We start from the raw sequence: 18,298 nt of genomic DNA, 5'->3' as shown, positions 1-18,298 counted from the left end.
AACACACTAGGCAGAATTGCATACGCATTTTCCATAGCACATAGTGGAAAACGCATAGGCGATTCTGCCTAGTGTGTTCCTACCCTCTCAGTTCCATAGTGCAGACAACTTGCAATACATTTTTTGCATCTCAATTCTGACTTCAGTTCTCATTTTGGTAACTTCCTACCTGAGCTTCCTTATGACACCTCATAGACAGCAGAGATTCCTTGATATGCCAGCTTCAGTCAGATAGCAGAACCATTCCAGACCTTTGTACCTTGATAATCATGTCTATTTTTCATTAGTGGAACAATACAGCTGCGATGCTGGGAGATACATACACTGGTATCCCCAGAACTCTGTACACTGCTTCCCCAGAGAAGTATCCCAGAATGCACTGCAGAAAGTAGCTGTCAACAGAAAGTAGTAGGGGAACAATTTACATAACAGAAAAAGAATGTTACAGAAAACGACACAGTACTCACTGAACAACATACAGTACATGCTGTAGAGAGACGTACGGTGATAACAACAGTCAGAATGGCAATGCAATATTGAGCCTCAGCTGAGGCAGAGCAATCTCATTGACCATTTCTAGTCATGAAATACCATGGCTATGGAAAAACAGAGATCTCAAAAGACTTGCAAAATATTGTTATTGGCTTAGAGTAGCTTCTTACATCATAACACACTAAATTGTCCTTGTTCACTTCACATATACAGTATAATCTCGTTAGAGTAAACACTGATATACTACACTGAGGTGGTATAGTAAACTAAATATCCAGGTCACGGCCAAGCACCATTATAAGTCTATGTGAGTAACACCTCATATAGTAAACGATCCTTATCTTACCCCATTTAGATGGTCTGTTTGTATTAAGGCATCTTAATGATGTATTTATGCTTGAAAAAAATATCTGTTTTTCCTTTTGATGTTGCATGTATATAAGCTGTCTGTACCACCAGCTTGCAAACTAACAGGATATAAACCTGACGAAGGCTGCAAGGCCGAAAGCTTGTTTATTCTTATTCATTTGTAGTTAGCCAATAAATGGTATCATCCTGATTTAAAACTTCTTGCTTTTACTGATGGCTAACACGGTACAATACCCTACTGCTACTGTTATAATAGAAATTCTGTTATAGTAAAACTGTTTTTGTCCCCAGCGGAATTCTCCATCCAGCTTTAGTGGAAAGTGGGAGGGTGAATGCGTCATTTGGAGATCCATGAGCCGTGGCGGTGGGTGGGTGGGTTGGCAGCCACTTGTAGTCTGCTCGCTATCAGCATGCTACTTTGGGCCTGCATGGATTACCACAAAAGCAACAGACCTATGCTTCCTGTGTAAGTTGCTGCCTGATTACTGAGGGAATTGTCATCTATGACTTGCGTGAGCACGGCTGCAACGCTATTGTATCATCCAGTCTGCACAGGCATGTGGACAGAGGAACACACTAGTACTACTGTACATGTATTAAAGCAGGGCTTTTTAACCTGTGGTACGCGTACCACCAGTGGTACTTTGCTGTAAGCGAGGTGGTACCTGGTTTGCCTGCTACTTAATTGCCCGTCTGACACTTGTCCTGGTCCCCTCCCCCTCGAGGGGGAGCTTCCACAAAGTTCGGCTCCCCCTCACTCACTCATCACTGTGCTGCACTGCAGCATACTTTAGACCTCAGATCAGCGGTGAAGAGACGGCCAGGCGAATGGTGCACAGTGACGGCGGGCATACTTCAAATACAGGAAGTGGCATCACTGCTCAGTTGCTGTATTTGAAGTATACACACCATCACTGTGCACCATTTTGCCTGGCTGTCTCTTCACTGTGGCCAGGTTACCACGAATTCAAAGTCTGAACTATTCTGCAGGGCAGCAAAGCAAGGAGTAAGCAAGGGGGAGCTGAACTTGGTGGTGAGTCACTGCCCAGCTCACTGGTGGTGGGAGAAGGCTATCTATATTGAAGCAGGGGGGGATGGAGAAACTGAGAAGGCTACCTATAATGGCAATCTGTAGGCTAGCAATCTAATTTTTAGCCTTTTCCCCCACCAATGCCTCCTACTTTTCCCCTCCCATATCACCCCTTAAAGTGTACCTGTGAGAAAAAGTGCACTTTCCTTGGGAGGGGAAAGCCTCTGGATCCAATGCTGGGACCCCCTGAAGAGCTCCTTGTTGGCATGCACACATGTGCAATAGCAGCTTTCCACTCTACTGCACAGGCACACTGGTGGTACTTGAAAATTTTGAGGCAATACAAGTGGTACAATTAGTGAAAAGGTTGAAAAGCCCTGCATTAAAGTGTACCAGAGACCACCAAACATAAAAGATGTATACATTCCTGTGGCTTTCTCCATCCCCATCTGCACGTATTGCTCCCACGCCTCTGTCGACTCCCTCTTTGGTACCGGGTCCCCTAATGTCGACCATTCGCGGCAAGTCGCCGCAAGTGCAGTGTGCTCCCTCCTTCTCAGAATACTCCTGCGCAGGCACAGTACTATTCCCCGCCGAAGAGAGCGTATTGCACATGCGTCAAACTGGCCGTGAATGCCGAAGTTACGGGACCTGGTACCAAAGAGGGAGAAGACTGAGGACAGAGGCGTGGGAGCGATACGTGCAGATAGGGCTGGAGGAAGCCACAGGTATGTATACATCTTTTATGTTTGTTTGTCTCTGGTTTCCTTTAACTGGTGAGACCTTTGCTTCCTCTGCAAGCTGTTGCGTGATTATTGCATGCAAATCACTGCATTTTAAGCACTGTGCATTTTGATCACTGCCTGCGCTTGTTTGCTGAATTATTGAATAAATTAAAGAGATTTTGAAGCGAGTCTCAATTCTCTTTTCTAACCTGTATTAATGTTAAGCCCCATAAGCACAGATAAACCACCGCTATCCTGTGGCAAAACGAGGGGTTAATACCCCCCAAATCCCCCCAGCAAAATCTACGACTTTCTTGGTTGTGGATTTTGCTCTTCCTGGAGGCAGATCTATGAGCTGCAGCTCTGCCCCCATGCGCGTCAATCACCGTACGGATCTCCGCCTCTCCCCCGCCCCTCTCTGTGAAGGCAGATGAGAGGGGCGGGGGAAGAGGCGGCGATCAGCCGGGATTGTAGCTCCGCCTCAATCAGGAAGCGCTCCCCCGACACAGGAAAGGGGAATTAACTCCTCGTTTTGCCGCGGGATATCAGCGGTTTAGCTGTGCTTATGGGGCTTAACATTAATATAGGTTAAAAAAGAGAATTGAGACTTGCTTCAGAGTCTCTTTAAGATACAATACTATTTCATACTTATTTCAAGTGCATGATCATGTGAGTATGACAATTTCAAAATAGTAAACTACTTTACCCTGTCTCTTTGACTTTACTATAACAAAAAATCCAGGCAACAACATGTCACAAGCGCAACTAGAGAACGATGAGGACTCGTACAGGCAGACAAAGACTAAAAAGTGCCAAACCTGTAGTAATCACACTTAAGAAATGGACTAGCGAAGTGGTATCAAGACTGCTTTGATGCAACAGACTGGAATATATTCAAAGAATTCAACAGTGACCTAAATAAATACACTGACCCTGTGACATCATAAATTACCTTGTGTGAAGAGCTCTGCATCCCCACCAAAAAAAGTGCATCAGGTACAAGAACGTTTGGTTTACATCGCATCTACGGAGGGTAATATGAGGGGCAGAGTGGAAGAACCTGTAGTGGGAAAAAAGAAAAAAAAAACTAGATACTTACCTCAGTAGGAGGTAAGCCATGCTGGTCGCACTCCCATCCATGTCACGCACGTGTGAGTACGGTCTGCACAGTACAGAGCCGCTGGTGCACAGCTTTATCTTCTGTGTGTATAAGTGTCTTTGAGCTACTGTGCTGGCAGTACTCGCATGTGTGCATTGTGGCTGCGCTCATACACAGAAGGGAGCAGAGCCACAAACAAAAAGAGGGTCCTGCAGTGGGCTCGAGGATGGTCACTATTCTGTCTGATTTTTTTATCTGTCTTTCTTACAGGTTTGCTTTAGGCTTCTTTTCCAGGAGCAAATGAAAGTGGTGAATTAACCCTCTCCACCTACTTGCTAGCGCTCGTCACAGGTGGTGGGACAGGGGGTCCACACGTGTAGTTGCATCACAACATGAGACAGTTTTTTGACCCCAGGTAATGCCACGTGTGTATCATAGCACATGTGGTATTACCAAACGCTGCCATTCGGTTGCATAGGTGCAGACTAACAGTGGTTGTGGCAGCCAGCTGAAGTGCTCGACAAACTAGAAGTTCAGTCGTCCATGTAAACGAGGATTTAAAGTGTACCGGAACTTAAGTTCCTGTACAAACTGAGATACTTACCTAAAGAGAAGGTAACCTCAGGATCCTACTGAGGCTTCCCTCCCTGCTCTGATGTCCCCGTCGCTGAGCACGGTCCCCCCAGAAGATTGGCGACAAAGCATTGCTACTAATCATATTGGGGCTGTGCAGCTCCTGTATCAGGATCGAAGCCATGCAGTTGGCACACAAGCCCGTCCGCACATGCGCAGTACTTTGCAAGCACGGCTATGATCCAGTAAAAGCTACGCAGCCCCAATGTGGAGGGGGGCCACGCTCAGCAGCGTGGGGCTTCAGACCACTGAGGGAAGCCTCAATAGGATCCTGACACTTCCCTCTCTTCAGGTTAGGAACTTATCGGGATTACTTTACGGCACCAGGTTTCCTGTGCCTACAGGCCCTCAGTGGCGTAGCAAGAGGGAATGCAGAGGCTGAAATCGCACCAGGGCCCCTATCATTTTAGCTTCTCATTGGTGCTTTGCTTGTAAAGATCTCCTCTACATGTGCGATGAACAATGGGTATCATTAGCAAATGGTTTCCCTCCTCTGATTGCACCTTTCCCTGAAGACATCCTTGTAAGGTTTTGAGACTTCATATCAATAAAGTCCTAAGGGGCCCCCATCTAAAACTCACATTGGGGCCTCTGACTCCTTAGTCTCGCCACTGCCTGTTCTGTAAATGTGCATAGAAATAGCATTATTTGTATAACATCGACATTAACATGTCATGAACCATCTTACGCGCCGCACACATCTCCCTCCTCAATGATATACTGCCCATTCCCTGCCTCCTCCCCCTCGTTCCCTCAAATAAGCCAGCAAGCAAAAGCACATCCTCAAAGAAATGTTCCTTAACATCGGGTTCCGAATTCCGACATAGAACAAGCGCTGTAGTACAATAATATGGCTCTCAAAGGAGATCGCAGTGTGTTTAAAAAGTCCTCTGCGGGTACCCGTACTAGTGTTGTCCGGATCATGAACGATTCGGATCTTTGATCCGAATCTATTTTATGAGTCGATCATCCGAATCATCAAAATGAACGATTCGGATCGCAAAAGGGGCGGGGCCAGGAGCGACACGCCCCCTCTCAGCGGGCAGCGGGGTCCTGGAAGCAGAGATCGCTGAGTTGGATGGGAGGCAGCCTTGCAGGGAGACAGGTAGCTGAGAGAGAGAGGGGACATGGGTGCCACTGCCAGATATGTGTAGAGCACACATACTGGCTATAACATTCTGCCCATTATAGGCTGGCTGTTCCGTAGTGCTGCACAGTGAACACATGGGAAGCTTTTGGCTCAGCACAGCTCAGTAACTTTGCAGACACTGTGATTGAAAGGCAATATAATCCTCCTGCACTCGGCACTAAACAGCTGCACTTATCTTCTGGGAATGCTTTCTTTCACTGTGCGACCTTTTCTTTCAAAGTGTACAGATGAACATATAGGTGAAATATATGTAAAGCATATGACTGTGGGTATTACGTGCAAACATTTCTGCTCTCTGCTCGTCCCTCCTCCCTTCTCTGTCCACTCCCTGCCCTCTGTCCATCTTCTCCCCTACTCTGTGTGTCCACCCCCCTCTCCTTCTCCTGTCCACAGACCTGTCCTGCTGTTCATTTCACCCCCGAATGCTTCCGGTAGTAAAATGATCCGAGATTCGGATCAAAGATCCGGATCTCTTCAATGATCCGATTCGAATCATCCGGATCATTGAAAAGATCCGAACTTCCCATCTCTAACCCGTACTTGTAGTCTTCAATAGCTTTATGTAGTTTCCTGTTGGTTTTCCTGGTTGCTGTGTGCCCTTGTGATCCGTATATGCTCATTCTCTCAGGAGCCGATGTAAGCTCAGCTGATATGGTACAATTTAAATTTGCCCACTTCGTGCTGCTTCTCTGCTTTTGTGACATCCTGACATTCAGTTGAGTTACTGGCTGTGGTAACTACGATTGTTTCGCTATAGCCGAGCATGCGAGCTAGCTTGTCGTTATCATAGTTGTCCGGATCATGAACGATTCGGATCTTTGATCCGAATCTATTTTATGAGTCGATAATCCGAATCATCAAAATGAGTGATTCGGATCGCAAAAGGGGCGGGGCCAGGAGCGACACGCCCCCTCTCAGCGGGCAGCGGGGTCCTGGGAAGCAGAGCTGAGATGGATCGCTCTGTTGGAAGGGAGGCAGCCTTGCACAGCCACAGGTAGATGAGAGAGAGAGGACATGGGTGCCACTGCCAGATATGTGTAGAGCACACATACTGGCTGCAATGTGCTGCCCATTATAGGCTGGCTGTTCCTTAGTGCTGCACAGTGAACACATGGGAAGCTTTTGGCTCAGCACAGCTCAGTAACTTTGCAGACAGTGTGATTGAAAGGCAATATTAATCCTCCTGCACTCAGCACTAAACAGCTGCACTTATCTTCTGGGAATGCTTTCTTTCACTGTGCGACCTTTTCTTTCAAAGTGTACAGATGAACATATAGGTGAAATACATGTAAAGCATGTGATTTGCAGCATGTGGGTATTACGTGCAAACATTTCTGCTCTCTGCTCGTCCCTCCTCCCTTCTCTGTCCACTCCCTGCCCTCTGTCCATCTTCTCCCCTTCTCTGTGTGTCCACCCCCCTCTCCTTCTCCTGTCCACAGACCTGTCCTGCTGTTCATTTCACCCCCGAATGCTTCCGGTAGTAAAATGATCCGAGATTCGGATCAAAGATCCGGATCTCTTCAATGATCCGATTCGAATCATCCGGATCATTGAAAAGATCCGAACTTCCCATCTCTAGTCGTTATTCTTGTAGCCAGCCCAGTATAGACTTTGCAACATTGGAAACAGTGCACGTGCAGGGAGTTCTTCATGATTTGAGTTCCATCACATGTTCAAGATTGTCTCCTGTAATGTTACTGGTAATAACATAGGCATTTACTACTGGCATGTTGGATCTTTAAAATAAAATGCTATTTCTAGTACTGCAAATTATAAAGTTTTTGTTCTGTTAAAGTGGACCTGAACTCATAACTTCCTCTCTGCTCTAAAAGATACACAACAGCATATAATCTTTAAAGAGACTCAGAGATGAAGAATACTAAAGCTCTAATACTTACATGGGGCTTTCTCCCACCCCATAAACACGTCTAAGTCCCACGCCATCCTCTTGCGGTCTGCCGTTCAGCCGCGGTGAGCTCCATTTACCAGGCTCAGTTGATGCCAGTCAGGGTCTACTGCACATGCACTGACCTCCCGCACATGCGCAGTAGACCCGGACTGACGTCACTGAGCCTGTTACCGGGACTCACCGCGGCTGAACGGCAGACCGCGGGAGGACGGTGTGGGACTTAGACGTGTTTATGGGTGGGAGGAAGCCCCGGTAAGTAGCAGAGCTTTAGTATTATTTGTCTCTGAGCCTCTTAACAGAAAAACATTTCTTTTTTACAGCTGATACAAATCCTGCAATAAATCTGCAATGTGTCTACTTCCCGCTTTCATGGAAGCAGACATAGGGCTCGATTCACAAAGCGGTGCTAACCCAGTTAGAGACTTTAGGCGTGATAACCATTGCACCACGCTGGTGAAAAGCCAGTTTAGGCATGATAAGTTTAAATCGCGTGCAAAGTCCCGCACGCAAAGCAGCGCCATTAAACTCTATGCGAAGTGCACCAGACTTTGCTAGCGCAAAACTTTTGATCAGCTGTGCACTGCGGTGCTAACCCAGTTGGTGCTATAATTATTACGCCTAAACTTATCACACCTAAACTTATCACACCTAAACTGAGTTTAGGCGTGATAAAGGGCTTTTCACCAGCGTGCTAACTGTTAGCACTGCTTTGTGAATCAAGCCCATATTGTTAAAGAAAGACTGAAGCGAATAAAAATTGCTATTTTTACCTCGTAGTTCGCTTCAGGAGTCTCAGTAGAGGTAAACCGCCGAATCCCCGCGGCAAAAGGAGGGCTTTAGACCCCCCAAATTCCTGGGGGAAAATCCGGAGATCGCTTCCTGAAAGAGGCAGAGCTTTCTGCTGTAGCTCTGCCTCTACTGAAGTCAATCGTCCCCGGATCTCCGACTCTCCCCGCCCTTCTCTGTCTTTCATCGCAGAGAGGGGTGGGGAGAGGCGGAGATCCGCACAGCGATTGACGTCAATAGAGGCAGAGCTACAGCTCAAAGCTCTGCCTCCCCCGGCAGCAAAAGCCACTGTTTTGAAAGTCGTGGATGTTTGCCCCGGGATTTGGTGGGTATAAATCCCTCATTTTGCCGCGGGGATACGGCAGTTTACCTCTACTGAGACTCCTGAAGCAAAATACCAGGAAGAATAGCAATTTTTATTTGCTTCAAAGTCTCTTTAACATCCTGTGTTTTCAAATTAACTTTTCTGCCGTGGCAGTCAGCTGACACAGCTGATGGATCAAATAACAACTTGTGATTAGTCACAGAGGAGGGGGAGTCAGACAGGCTAAACTCTATAAATACATACAGGGTGCATTTCTGTATGTTTTCCTTCTGTCCTGTGCAAGAGTTCAGGTCCACTTTAATTTTCCTTTAGGATATGTTCACATTATGCTCCTTCAGGATATAATGCAAGTTATAATCACAAAGCAACATGCTGCCATGGTCAAATACTAAGCAGTTCACATGTGCATGCTGTCACTACGGTTCACGGGATTTCTTCAAAAGAAAGTGGTTTGAGCTATGTGCTACCTGACATTGCGCACATTATACTCACTGTACAAATGACTGGCGTTGTGATACCATGCTTTGTGACACGCATTAATGGAACATTGTATCCAATAGTCGGCAGCACACCAGTTTCAAAAGCACACCTTTGTTCCAATAATCTGCATAATACCATATTTATGCAGATTATGGCACAATAAAGGTGTGCTTTTGAAACGGGTGTACTGACTATTCTTGGATACATTGATTCAGTTGGATAATTGGGCAAAATCATCACTTGTCATGCACCCAAAAACTTTGTTATGGTGTGCCTCGCCATTGTATAATTTATTGGAAGATGCTAATTTTGAAATCCAGCAATTCAAAGAGGAAAAAGATGAGGTCAGCACTGCAATGAGCATATTTAATTCAAAGCTTGTGCAGAAAGTGCATACATATTCAGCATCATACAAGGCTTAGGCAAACAATACCGGTGCAGTGGGTGCAGGGCACTGAATGGCTTTAAGGCCGTTTCGTGCTTTTGGCGTGACCGTGATGGAATGCAATGTGCAAAGCATCAGCTGTAGGTGGCAACATGGGTAAAATACCAAAAACACAAGATAATCCTATTGTATGGTGCTGTACAGTACATATGAAACACACATTTATATTATAAGTGACAGAGTGATCACATGATCCTTTCATACGCTCATATCTACAATGTAAAAAGTACAGTGCCGTGCTTCCTATGTAACAAATGTAGCCTTGTACCTCCTGCATAACAGAAACATATTTATCCTCCACAAGAGCAGCCTTATGCCCACCTTACCAATACAGATAATCTTGTTATGGTTAATTTGGTTGGACGGCAAATAGTGCGTGACTTTGCAGCTAGTGCTCAGCTATGCAGGGCCAGCGCTACCATAGAGGCAAAGAGGGCAATTGCCCCAGGGCCCCAGAGCATGTAGGGGCCCCCAAGGTGTCTCCTCCCATCTTAACTGTGGCTCCCCGGCGCCTCTGCAGAGTCTTTGGCAGGGTAGTGCCTCACCTGCCCGGGACTCCAGGGAGTACAATCAAGGTGGGAGGTGATTGGGAGGGCCCCAAACCGCCTCAGGGGCTCAGGAGGGAAATTTGGCTGCAACAAAGAATCCCTAATGCCGCTTTTTGGCTGAGAGGTGTCTGTTTGGGGGGGGGGGGGGGGGTTGTTCTGGGCTGACTTTGCCCTGGGGCCCCACTGTTACTAGAACTGGCCCTGCAGCTATGTGCAGCAAATTGGGCACTAGAGTTGAATAGCTGTGAAAGCTTAATTTGGGTGCTGATGCTCAGCTGCAATGTAGCTGACGGATGCACTCTGAGAAGTTATGATGGATGCACACTTAGAAGTGATGGCCATAATAGGTTAAGTTGCTATACAAACACGGTTCCAGCGTATCCAATGCTGGCATTCAGGGGTTTGACAGCCAGGAGGGATTACCGGTACATTGTGTGCCAGCTTTCCACTGTTACACAGCTGAACTGAACTTTACAAAGAATGGGAGACTGGTTGTTGGATTTTTTTGGTGGAGGTGAAGGCAATAAATGGGGGAATATTGGTTTGGATTATTTAGGAGGCCTTGTTTAGGAGGATTGGCATTAGGCGGCAGGAACGTTATGTTTAGTGGTTACGATTTGGAAAAAAGGTTCAGGCTTCAGGAAAGAGGATACGTTAGGGTTACACAAAATAAAGGAGTTACAGTTAAGGGGGGAAGTTAGGCATCATGAATGGGTTAATGTTAAGAGGATATGTTAGGTGTTGGCAAGGGATACAAGTAAAGGGAACCTGAAGTGAGAGGTATACGGAGGCTGCCATATATATTTTCTTTTAACCTCCCTAGCGGTAACCCCATGTTGAGCTCGGGGTAGGAAATTCTAGCTGATAGTGGTAATCCCGAGCTCAGCACAGGGTATGTAAATACCTGCTGTGGCCGATGTTTTGGAGTCCCACGCGCACGATCAGAGCCGCGCAGCGGGACTCCGGCATCTCTTACCGGCTGTCAGTGTCTATCTTCGGCCGCTGGATCCCTATAGCCCCGATCTTCTTCCAGGGACCCGGCGGCCAATCAGATTAGCGGCGTTGCGACGTTCTGACGTCTGGGTGGTGTGACGAAGGAGGTGGGTGGTATGGGAATTTTGAATACTGAAGCTTGATTGGCTGAATTAGAAAGGTTAGAGATAAAATGAAGAGGAAAAAGAATGCCTATAAGGTCCTAAAACAGGAGGGGACAGAGGCTGCGTTAAACATTTATAAGGAGTGCAATAAAAATTGTAAAAAATAAATTAGGCTGGCAAAGATTAAAGCTGAAAATCAAATCGCTAGGGATATCAAATCTAACCCAAAAAAGTTTTACAAGTACATCAACCTTAAAAAAAGAAAAGTTGACTGTATTGGACTCCTAAAGGATGAGGGTGGGAACTCAATGGTGGATGACCAAGGTAAGGCAGAGTTATTAAATGCTTTCTTTGCTTCTGTCTTCACAAGGGAAACATCGCTGTTGCAAATTACAGAGGCAGAAGAGTCTCAGTCTTCCAGCTGTAATATTAAAAACTTAATGCAGGAAGAAGTGAAGGCAACACTAAATAAATTAAAAATAGACAAGGCACCTGGCCCAGATGGCATGCATCCTAGGGGAATTAAGTTCAGTTATAGATAAACCCCTTTATCTTATCTTTTGTGGCTCTCTTTCAACTAGCAGAGTCCCAGTAGATTGGCGTACAGACCACATTTTCCCATTATTTAAGAAGGGCAAAAATCAGATCCAGGAAATTATAGACCGGTAAGCTTAACATCATTTGTATGCAAAATATTTGAGGGGTTACTAAGAGATACTATACATGACTTCATAGTAGAAAACAATCTTATTTATCAGCATCAACATGGGTTTACTAAAGACAGGTCCTGTTTGACTAACATGCTCAGCTTTTATGAGGTAGTGAACGCTAATGTGGATATTGGGAATGCTGTAGATGTGATATACTTGGACTTTGCAAAGGCCTTCAACACTGTTCCCCACAAAAGTCTAGTGCAAAAGTTGAGGATGCAAGGACTGGGGAAGTATGTGTGCATGGATAGGGAACTGGCTAATGGACAGAAAAAGAGTTGTGGTCAATGGATCGTACTCAAAATGGGAGACTGTTAGCAGTGGGGTCCCACAGGGGTCTGTACTGAGTCCAGTGCTCTTCAATTTATTTATTATTGACCTAGTAGATTCAGTAATGAGCAATGTTGCTATTTTTGAAGATGATACAAAATTGTGCAGAATCATCAACTCTCAGGAAGATAGGGACATATTGCAACAGGATCTGGATAGGATGGCTATATGGGCACATAAATGGCAGATGAAATTCAATGTTGAAAAATGTAAAGTCATGCATTTTGGTCGTACCAATGGTCTAGCACTATACAAAATAAATGGGATACAGTTGGGGACATCAAACTTGGAGAAGGACTTCGGAGTATTCATCGACAACAAGTTAAATAATCGCACTCAATGCCAAGCCACTGCAGCTAAAGCTACCAAAATTTTGGGATGCATTAAAAGGTAATAAAAACTCAAGATGCTAGCATAATATTGCCCCTGTTTAACTCTCTGGTAAGGCCACATCTGGAATATGGAATTTAGTTCTGGGCACCACATTACGGGAAAGATATTGCAGTTTTAGAGCAGGTGCAGAGACGAGCAACAAAATTGATACGTGGGATGGAAGGTCTCATTTACCAAGAAAGGTTAGATAAACTGGGTTTATTTAGTCTAGAGAAAAGATGCCTTAGAGGGGATCTAATTAGCATGTATAAATATATCAGAGGGCAATATAAATGCTTGGCGGATGAGCTTTTTGTCCCAAGGCCTTATCAAAGGACTAGAGGACATGATCTGCGCATGGAGGAAAAACGTTTTAGCCATTTATTTAGGAAAGGGTTCTTTACAGTAAGAGTGATTAAGATGTGGAATGCATTGCCACAGGAGGTAGTTATGGCAAACTCTATACCTGCATTTAAAGGGGGCTTAGATGCTTTCCTTGCGTTGAAAGACTTCCATGGCTACAATTACTAGGTAATGCCTAATGATGTTGATCCAGGGATTTTATCTGATTGCCATCTGGAGTCGGAAAGGAATTTTTTCCCTTTTGGGGCTAATTGGACCATGCCTTGTAAGGGTTTTTCGCCTTCCTCTGGATCATCCGGGATATGTGAGGGAGCAGGCTGGTGTTGTACTTTGATCTCTGGTTGAACACGATGGACGTATGTCTTTTTTCAACCCAAATAACTATGTAACTATGAATTGATGAATGCTTCAAATGCATTTGTATCCAAGTGTCGTGTAGCCATTCGGTTCCTGCTGCTTCTGAAACAAGTGCTGTGATCTGCTGATCTGCCTTTTTTTTCTGGCTTATCTGTGTACCGATTTTTGCTTGGATTTTGACTACTCTCTTTGCCTGCTGCCTGTACCGACCTCTGCCTGGATTTCGACTACTCTCTTTGCCTGCCGCCTCTGCCTGGATTTGATTACTCTCTGCCTGTGACCTGCTAAGGCGTCAGCCTCAAGCAGTCTCACACCAAAAGCGCTGATGGAGTTCGAGGACAGTGATGGCGATCTGCAGTCGCTGGCGGACTCCACTGACACACCTGGTAACCTGTCGTCTGACTCGGGTAGCGAGAGTGACGGTGACTCCATCACCACCGACACCGAGGTTAGTGCTGCACGGGTTTGGTGCCCGATTGACACTACTCAGGACCCGCCACCGCCCCCCAAGTTTCCCTTTTACTGGGGAGCCCAGCCTGAAGATGGAGTGCGAGCACACCCCCTTGGCCTACTTGCAGCTGTTTTTCAATGAGGCGGTCATTGAGAAGATTGTGGTGGAGACAAACCGCTACGCCACGCAAGAACTGGCTGCTCCACGAGGGCCGTTTTCAAGGAGCAGGGTGTGGGAGCCGATCACCAAGGACGACTTGTGGCTCTTCCTCGGACTAATTATTCTGCAGGGGGTGGTGGGGAAGCCCCTGCAGAAGTAGTATTGGTCTACAAACAAGAACATAGATACCACCTTCTTTGGCACGATAATGTCTGAATACAGTTTTGGACTGATAATGAAATATCTTCACTTTTCAGACAACACCACCTTTGACGAGTCCACCCACCCTGTGCCAAAGCTTAAGAAAATTTGGGAGGTATATCAGCTGGTGGTGGAAAACTTCAGGAACACCTATGTACCTGACAGGGACATTAGCTTGGATGAAAGCCTGATGGCCTACAAGGGGAGACTGTCCTGGATACAGTATATTGCATCGAAGAGGGCCTGTTTTGGTTTGAAATCGTATTTGCTATGCGAGGCAGCAACAGGGTATATATGGAATGCCATTCTGTATACCGGGAATGGGACACAATTCAACCCTGCTTTCAAGGACTATGGACGGGCGACGTCATCAGTGCTGTCTTTGATGGAGCTGTTGCTGAACAAAGGTTACTGTGTGACCACAGTTAACTTTTACAGTTCCACGCAACTATTTGAATACCTGATAAAAAACAAAACTGATGCCTACGGCACAGTTAGGCCCAACAGGCGAGAGATGCCAACAACTTTCGCTAAACAAAAACTCAAAACTGGGGACATTGTGGCTTGGCAGAAAGGAAAAATGATGGCTCTCCGCTGGCGGGACAAGAAGGATGTGTGTGCCCTCAGCACAGTCCATGACCCCTCAACCGTCACCACAAGAACAAGAGGGAGGGGGTAAAGTCGTCGACAAGCCGCAAGTAATCCTGGATTATAACCACACAATGGCCTCAATTCACTAAACTTATCTCCTGTCTTTAATAACTCTTCTAGAGTTGTTACCATGGTGATAAGGCATGTAGTATTCAGGAAACATTTTACCTCAGGCAAGCCTAAAGTTAACTCTTCTGTCTTTAAATTAACTCTCCAATCCTCAAAATAACTCCAGAGTTAAAGACAAGCTGTTAATTAGCTGCATGTGAAAATAACTACAGAGGAGGTAAATTAACTACAGAGGAGGTAAATTAACTACAGGAGAGGTAACTTAAGGAATGAAGAGGTAAGATCTCTCACGTGTGGAGGTACGTTTTCTCTTGCCTTATTATCTCTAGCATGATCTTAGTGAATTGAGGCCAATGGGTGGGGTGGACAGAGCCGACCAGCCAATGATGTTTTACCCCGCAGTACGCAAACAGAAAAAATACTATTAAAAAATATTTAGACATCTGCTTGAACAGTCTCTTTGGAATGAGTACATTCTGTACAAAATGTGCAGTGACAGGCCAGCAACGCATGCAGACTTTATATGGAAAGTTTGCAAATGCATCTGTATGAAGTATTAGGCCTCATCATCAGATACCAGAGTTGGGCGTCGTGCATCCTATGTCGTTAATCCTGAGCATCTAACTGGCCGTCACTTTATGGACTATATACCGCCAACTCCCCAAAAAAATGCGCCAACACTGGATGTGTGTGGTTTGCTGCAGCAAAACCGATGCCAAAGGGAAAAATATCCGTAAGGAATCCCGAATGTACTGCCCTAACTGTAATGTCGGCCTGTGTGCCGTTCCCTGTTTCAAGATATACCACACACGGGAGGTGTATTCGTTCTATTCTGTACTGCATGTACACCCTGTATATATATATATATATATATATATATATATATATATATATATATATATATATATATATATATATAATCTGCTGCCTTATTTGTACAGTTTTGCTATATTTTCAGTCTGTTGATAAATCTAATTATTTCAACAAATTTGTGTCCCAGTCTTTAATTCATATGCGGAATGTCTACCAGGCCTTTATTCTGATATATTTTATATACTCGACTACAAGTCGAGAAATTTAGGTCTGATCTACTTTTGTAAAGTAGGGGGGTCGACTTATACTCGCGTCAGACCTACATTTCTGACTTGTAGCCGAGTATCAAGCCACCCCTCTGCTCTGCATTTGCTGAATTCTGCCACTGTAGTGCTGCCAGCTAGCCAGATTGTGCCCCCCTGCTCTGCTGATTCCTAGGTGCCACAATGCTGCTCCCCCCTGCAAGCAGGAGAATGGACTAACCCCCGCTCATTACTTATGCCCTTGAGCGGCAGCTGAGAATGTTACCTAGGCTGCGGGGGTAGGAGCTGCTCACTGTGCCTCATCTAGCTGGCTAAGAGGACTAACGCAGCTCTCTCCCCGGCACTCGCTGTATAAACAGCGCTGACACTTCACGGGGAGGGAAGCAGCAATTAGACAGGCTGGGCATGGGAAAGTGATGTGGCTGGCGGGGGGCGGAGCTTAAATCGCCGGTGTCCTGTCAAGAAAAGCTGCTTGTATCAGGGACAGGCAGGCGAGGACAGTGATCGGTGGCTGGAACGGAGGGATTTAAAGCTGCTCCTACAACCGCTGCAGGGGTAGGAGCTGCTCTAAATCCCTCTGATCCAGCCACCGATCACTGTCCTCACCAGCCTGTCCCTGAGGCAAGCAGCTTTTCTTGCCAGGACACCGGCGATTTAAGCTCCGCCCCCCGCCAGCCACATCACTTTCCCATGTCCAGCCTGTCTAATTGCTGCTCCCCCCTTAAGTGTCAGCGCTGTTTATACAGCGAGTGCCGGGGAGAGAGCTGCGGTAGTCCTCTTAGCCAGCTAGATGAGGCACAGTGAGCAGCTCATACCCCCGCAGCCTAGGTAACAGTCTCAGCAGGACACTGGCGATTTAAGCTCCGCCCCCCCGCATCACTGTCCCATGCCCAGCCCGTCTAATTGCTGCTCCCCCCTGAAGTGTCAGCGCTGCTGATACAGTGATTATAGCGTCACTGTGCAGCGCCAGGGAGAGAGTCAGCAGGTATCCATCCCAGCCAGATCTGAGGCAAGATACCTGGAACAAGTAACCCTTATCATCTACAAGCATATAACACTGTGCTGCTGTTAATGTTATGTATTAACACATTAACAGCAGCACAGTGTGGGGAAGATGCATGGAGATCATGCAGGGTCATTTGCTCCAGGTATCTTGCTTCATATATGTAAAAACAACATATAAAAATGTACAGTAATTTGCTTAAAGGATAATTATTATAAAATATATTTAAAAAATATATAAAATATATTGAAGAAAAGGATGACTATATGTGTGGGGAGTTGAACAGTGGGATGACTTATACTTGAGAAATCAACAAATTCCAGCTTAAGAAGGTCAAATATTGGGGTCGACTTATATACGGGGTCGACTTATATTCGAGTATATACGGTAAGTTATGACTTAAGAATTGGAGGTTTAAAATTCTTGAAAAAATGTAACACTTTTGACTCCTTATTCCAGACAGAAATGTACCGCCAGGGATGTTAAACAATACCAGTTGCCTGGAAGTCCAGATTGTCTTTCAGTCATCAGCAGTGTCTAAATCACACCTGAAACAAACATGCAGCCAAGCTAGTCAGACTTCAGTCAGAACATCTGCTCTGCATGCTTGTTCATAGTCTATGGCTAAAAGTATTAGAGGCAGAGGAACAGCAGGACAGCCAGGCAATGTGCATTGTTTAAAAGTAAATGATTATGTCAGCCTCCCTATCCCTCACACAACTACAGTGTGAGATCAGATGAAACTGCAAAACCTAATTCTGTGATTTTCCCAGTTTATAAATCACTAAAGTAGTATGACATTCAGGGATCCATTCCATACCCATCACTGTAGAGCATGTTTTGGTGGCTTTTGTGATTTAATTTTCACCTTTCTGTTCTGTGTTGTAGATGAGTAAAGTATGCGCTGTGTTTGGGGGATCCAGAGGGATAGGAAAAGCCGTTGCAAAGTTATTAGTTCAGGGAGGCTGTAAAGTCGCTATTCTGTCAAGAAATCTGGAAGCAACCAAAGCCACAGCTGGAGAAGTTGGAGGTTTGTATTTATGTATGGTGTTGCTGTTCAGTAGGTGACATACTCCCGTATTTGCAATTTATTTGCTGTATTTTTCAAGCACCAAAATATGATGCACATTAGTTAGATGTACCAGTATGCATACAAAGAAACCATGGGCTTGATTCACAAAGCAGTGATAACTTATCACGCTGTGAAAAGTGCTTGGCGCGGAATTTAGCGTGAGAACGGTTATCGTGCGCAAAAAATCATGTTCGCGCATTAATGTTTTGTTTTCGCGTGATACATTTGCGTTATGGCGTGAACGTTAAAGCTCGAAAATTAACACGCAAATTTTTTTTCGCGCAATAACCGTTTTTCATTTTGCAAAGCACTTTTTCACAGCCGTGATAACCGTTATCACGGCTTGTGAATCAAGCCCCATGTGTTCTGAAAGCATACAAATTATGAGAGGGATTT

The 18,298-nt window shown here is 45.5% G+C and overlaps 2 protein-coding genes across 11 annotated transcripts in view; one reads left to right on the top strand and one right to left on the bottom strand.

Annotated features, from left to right (window-relative positions):
* The window catches only part of LOC137569165 (probable ATP-dependent RNA helicase DDX60), a 248,003-nt gene extending 243,691 nt beyond the window's left edge, over nucleotides 1-4,312 (bottom strand). For 4 of the 6 annotated variants that reach the window (XM_068278820.1, XM_068278816.1, XM_068278821.1 and 1 more), the window contains exons 1-2: nucleotides 3,569-4,312; nucleotides 170-392 (exon numbers count right to left, since the gene is read on the bottom strand). The gene's annotated coding sequence lies outside the window, so the exon portion shown is untranslated. Of the gene's footprint in view, nucleotides 1-169; nucleotides 907-3,568 lie in introns of those variants that run through there. The other 2 variants (XM_068278819.1, XM_068278817.1) reach the window with 2 other exon arrangements.
* CBR4 (carbonyl reductase 4) overlaps nucleotides 1-18,298 on the top strand; it is a 45,534-nt gene that overhangs the window by 4,471 nt on the left and 22,765 nt on the right. Inside the window, exons 1-2 of one of the 5 annotated variants that reach the window (XM_068278826.1) lie at nucleotides 5,363-5,453; nucleotides 17,719-17,860. In XM_068278826.1, the coding sequence (XP_068134927.1) occupies nucleotides 5,427-5,453; nucleotides 17,719-17,860 (169 nt within the window). In that variant the 5' untranslated portion in view covers nucleotides 5,363-5,426. Of the gene's footprint in view, nucleotides 1-5,362; nucleotides 5,454-6,009; nucleotides 6,135-6,436; nucleotides 6,493-17,718; nucleotides 17,861-18,298 lie in introns of those variants that run through there. The other 4 variants (XM_068278822.1, XM_068278823.1, XM_068278825.1 and 1 more) reach the window with 4 other exon arrangements.

The sequence above is a fragment of the Hyperolius riggenbachi genome, chromosome 1 (genome assembly GCF_040937935.1).
Source record: "Hyperolius riggenbachi isolate aHypRig1 chromosome 1, aHypRig1.pri, whole genome shotgun sequence".
Taxonomy (NCBI): domain Eukaryota; kingdom Metazoa; phylum Chordata; class Amphibia; order Anura; family Hyperoliidae; genus Hyperolius; species Hyperolius riggenbachi.
The sequence above is the reverse complement of the archived record's forward strand: the minus strand, read 5'-3'. Positions and strand labels throughout refer to the sequence as shown.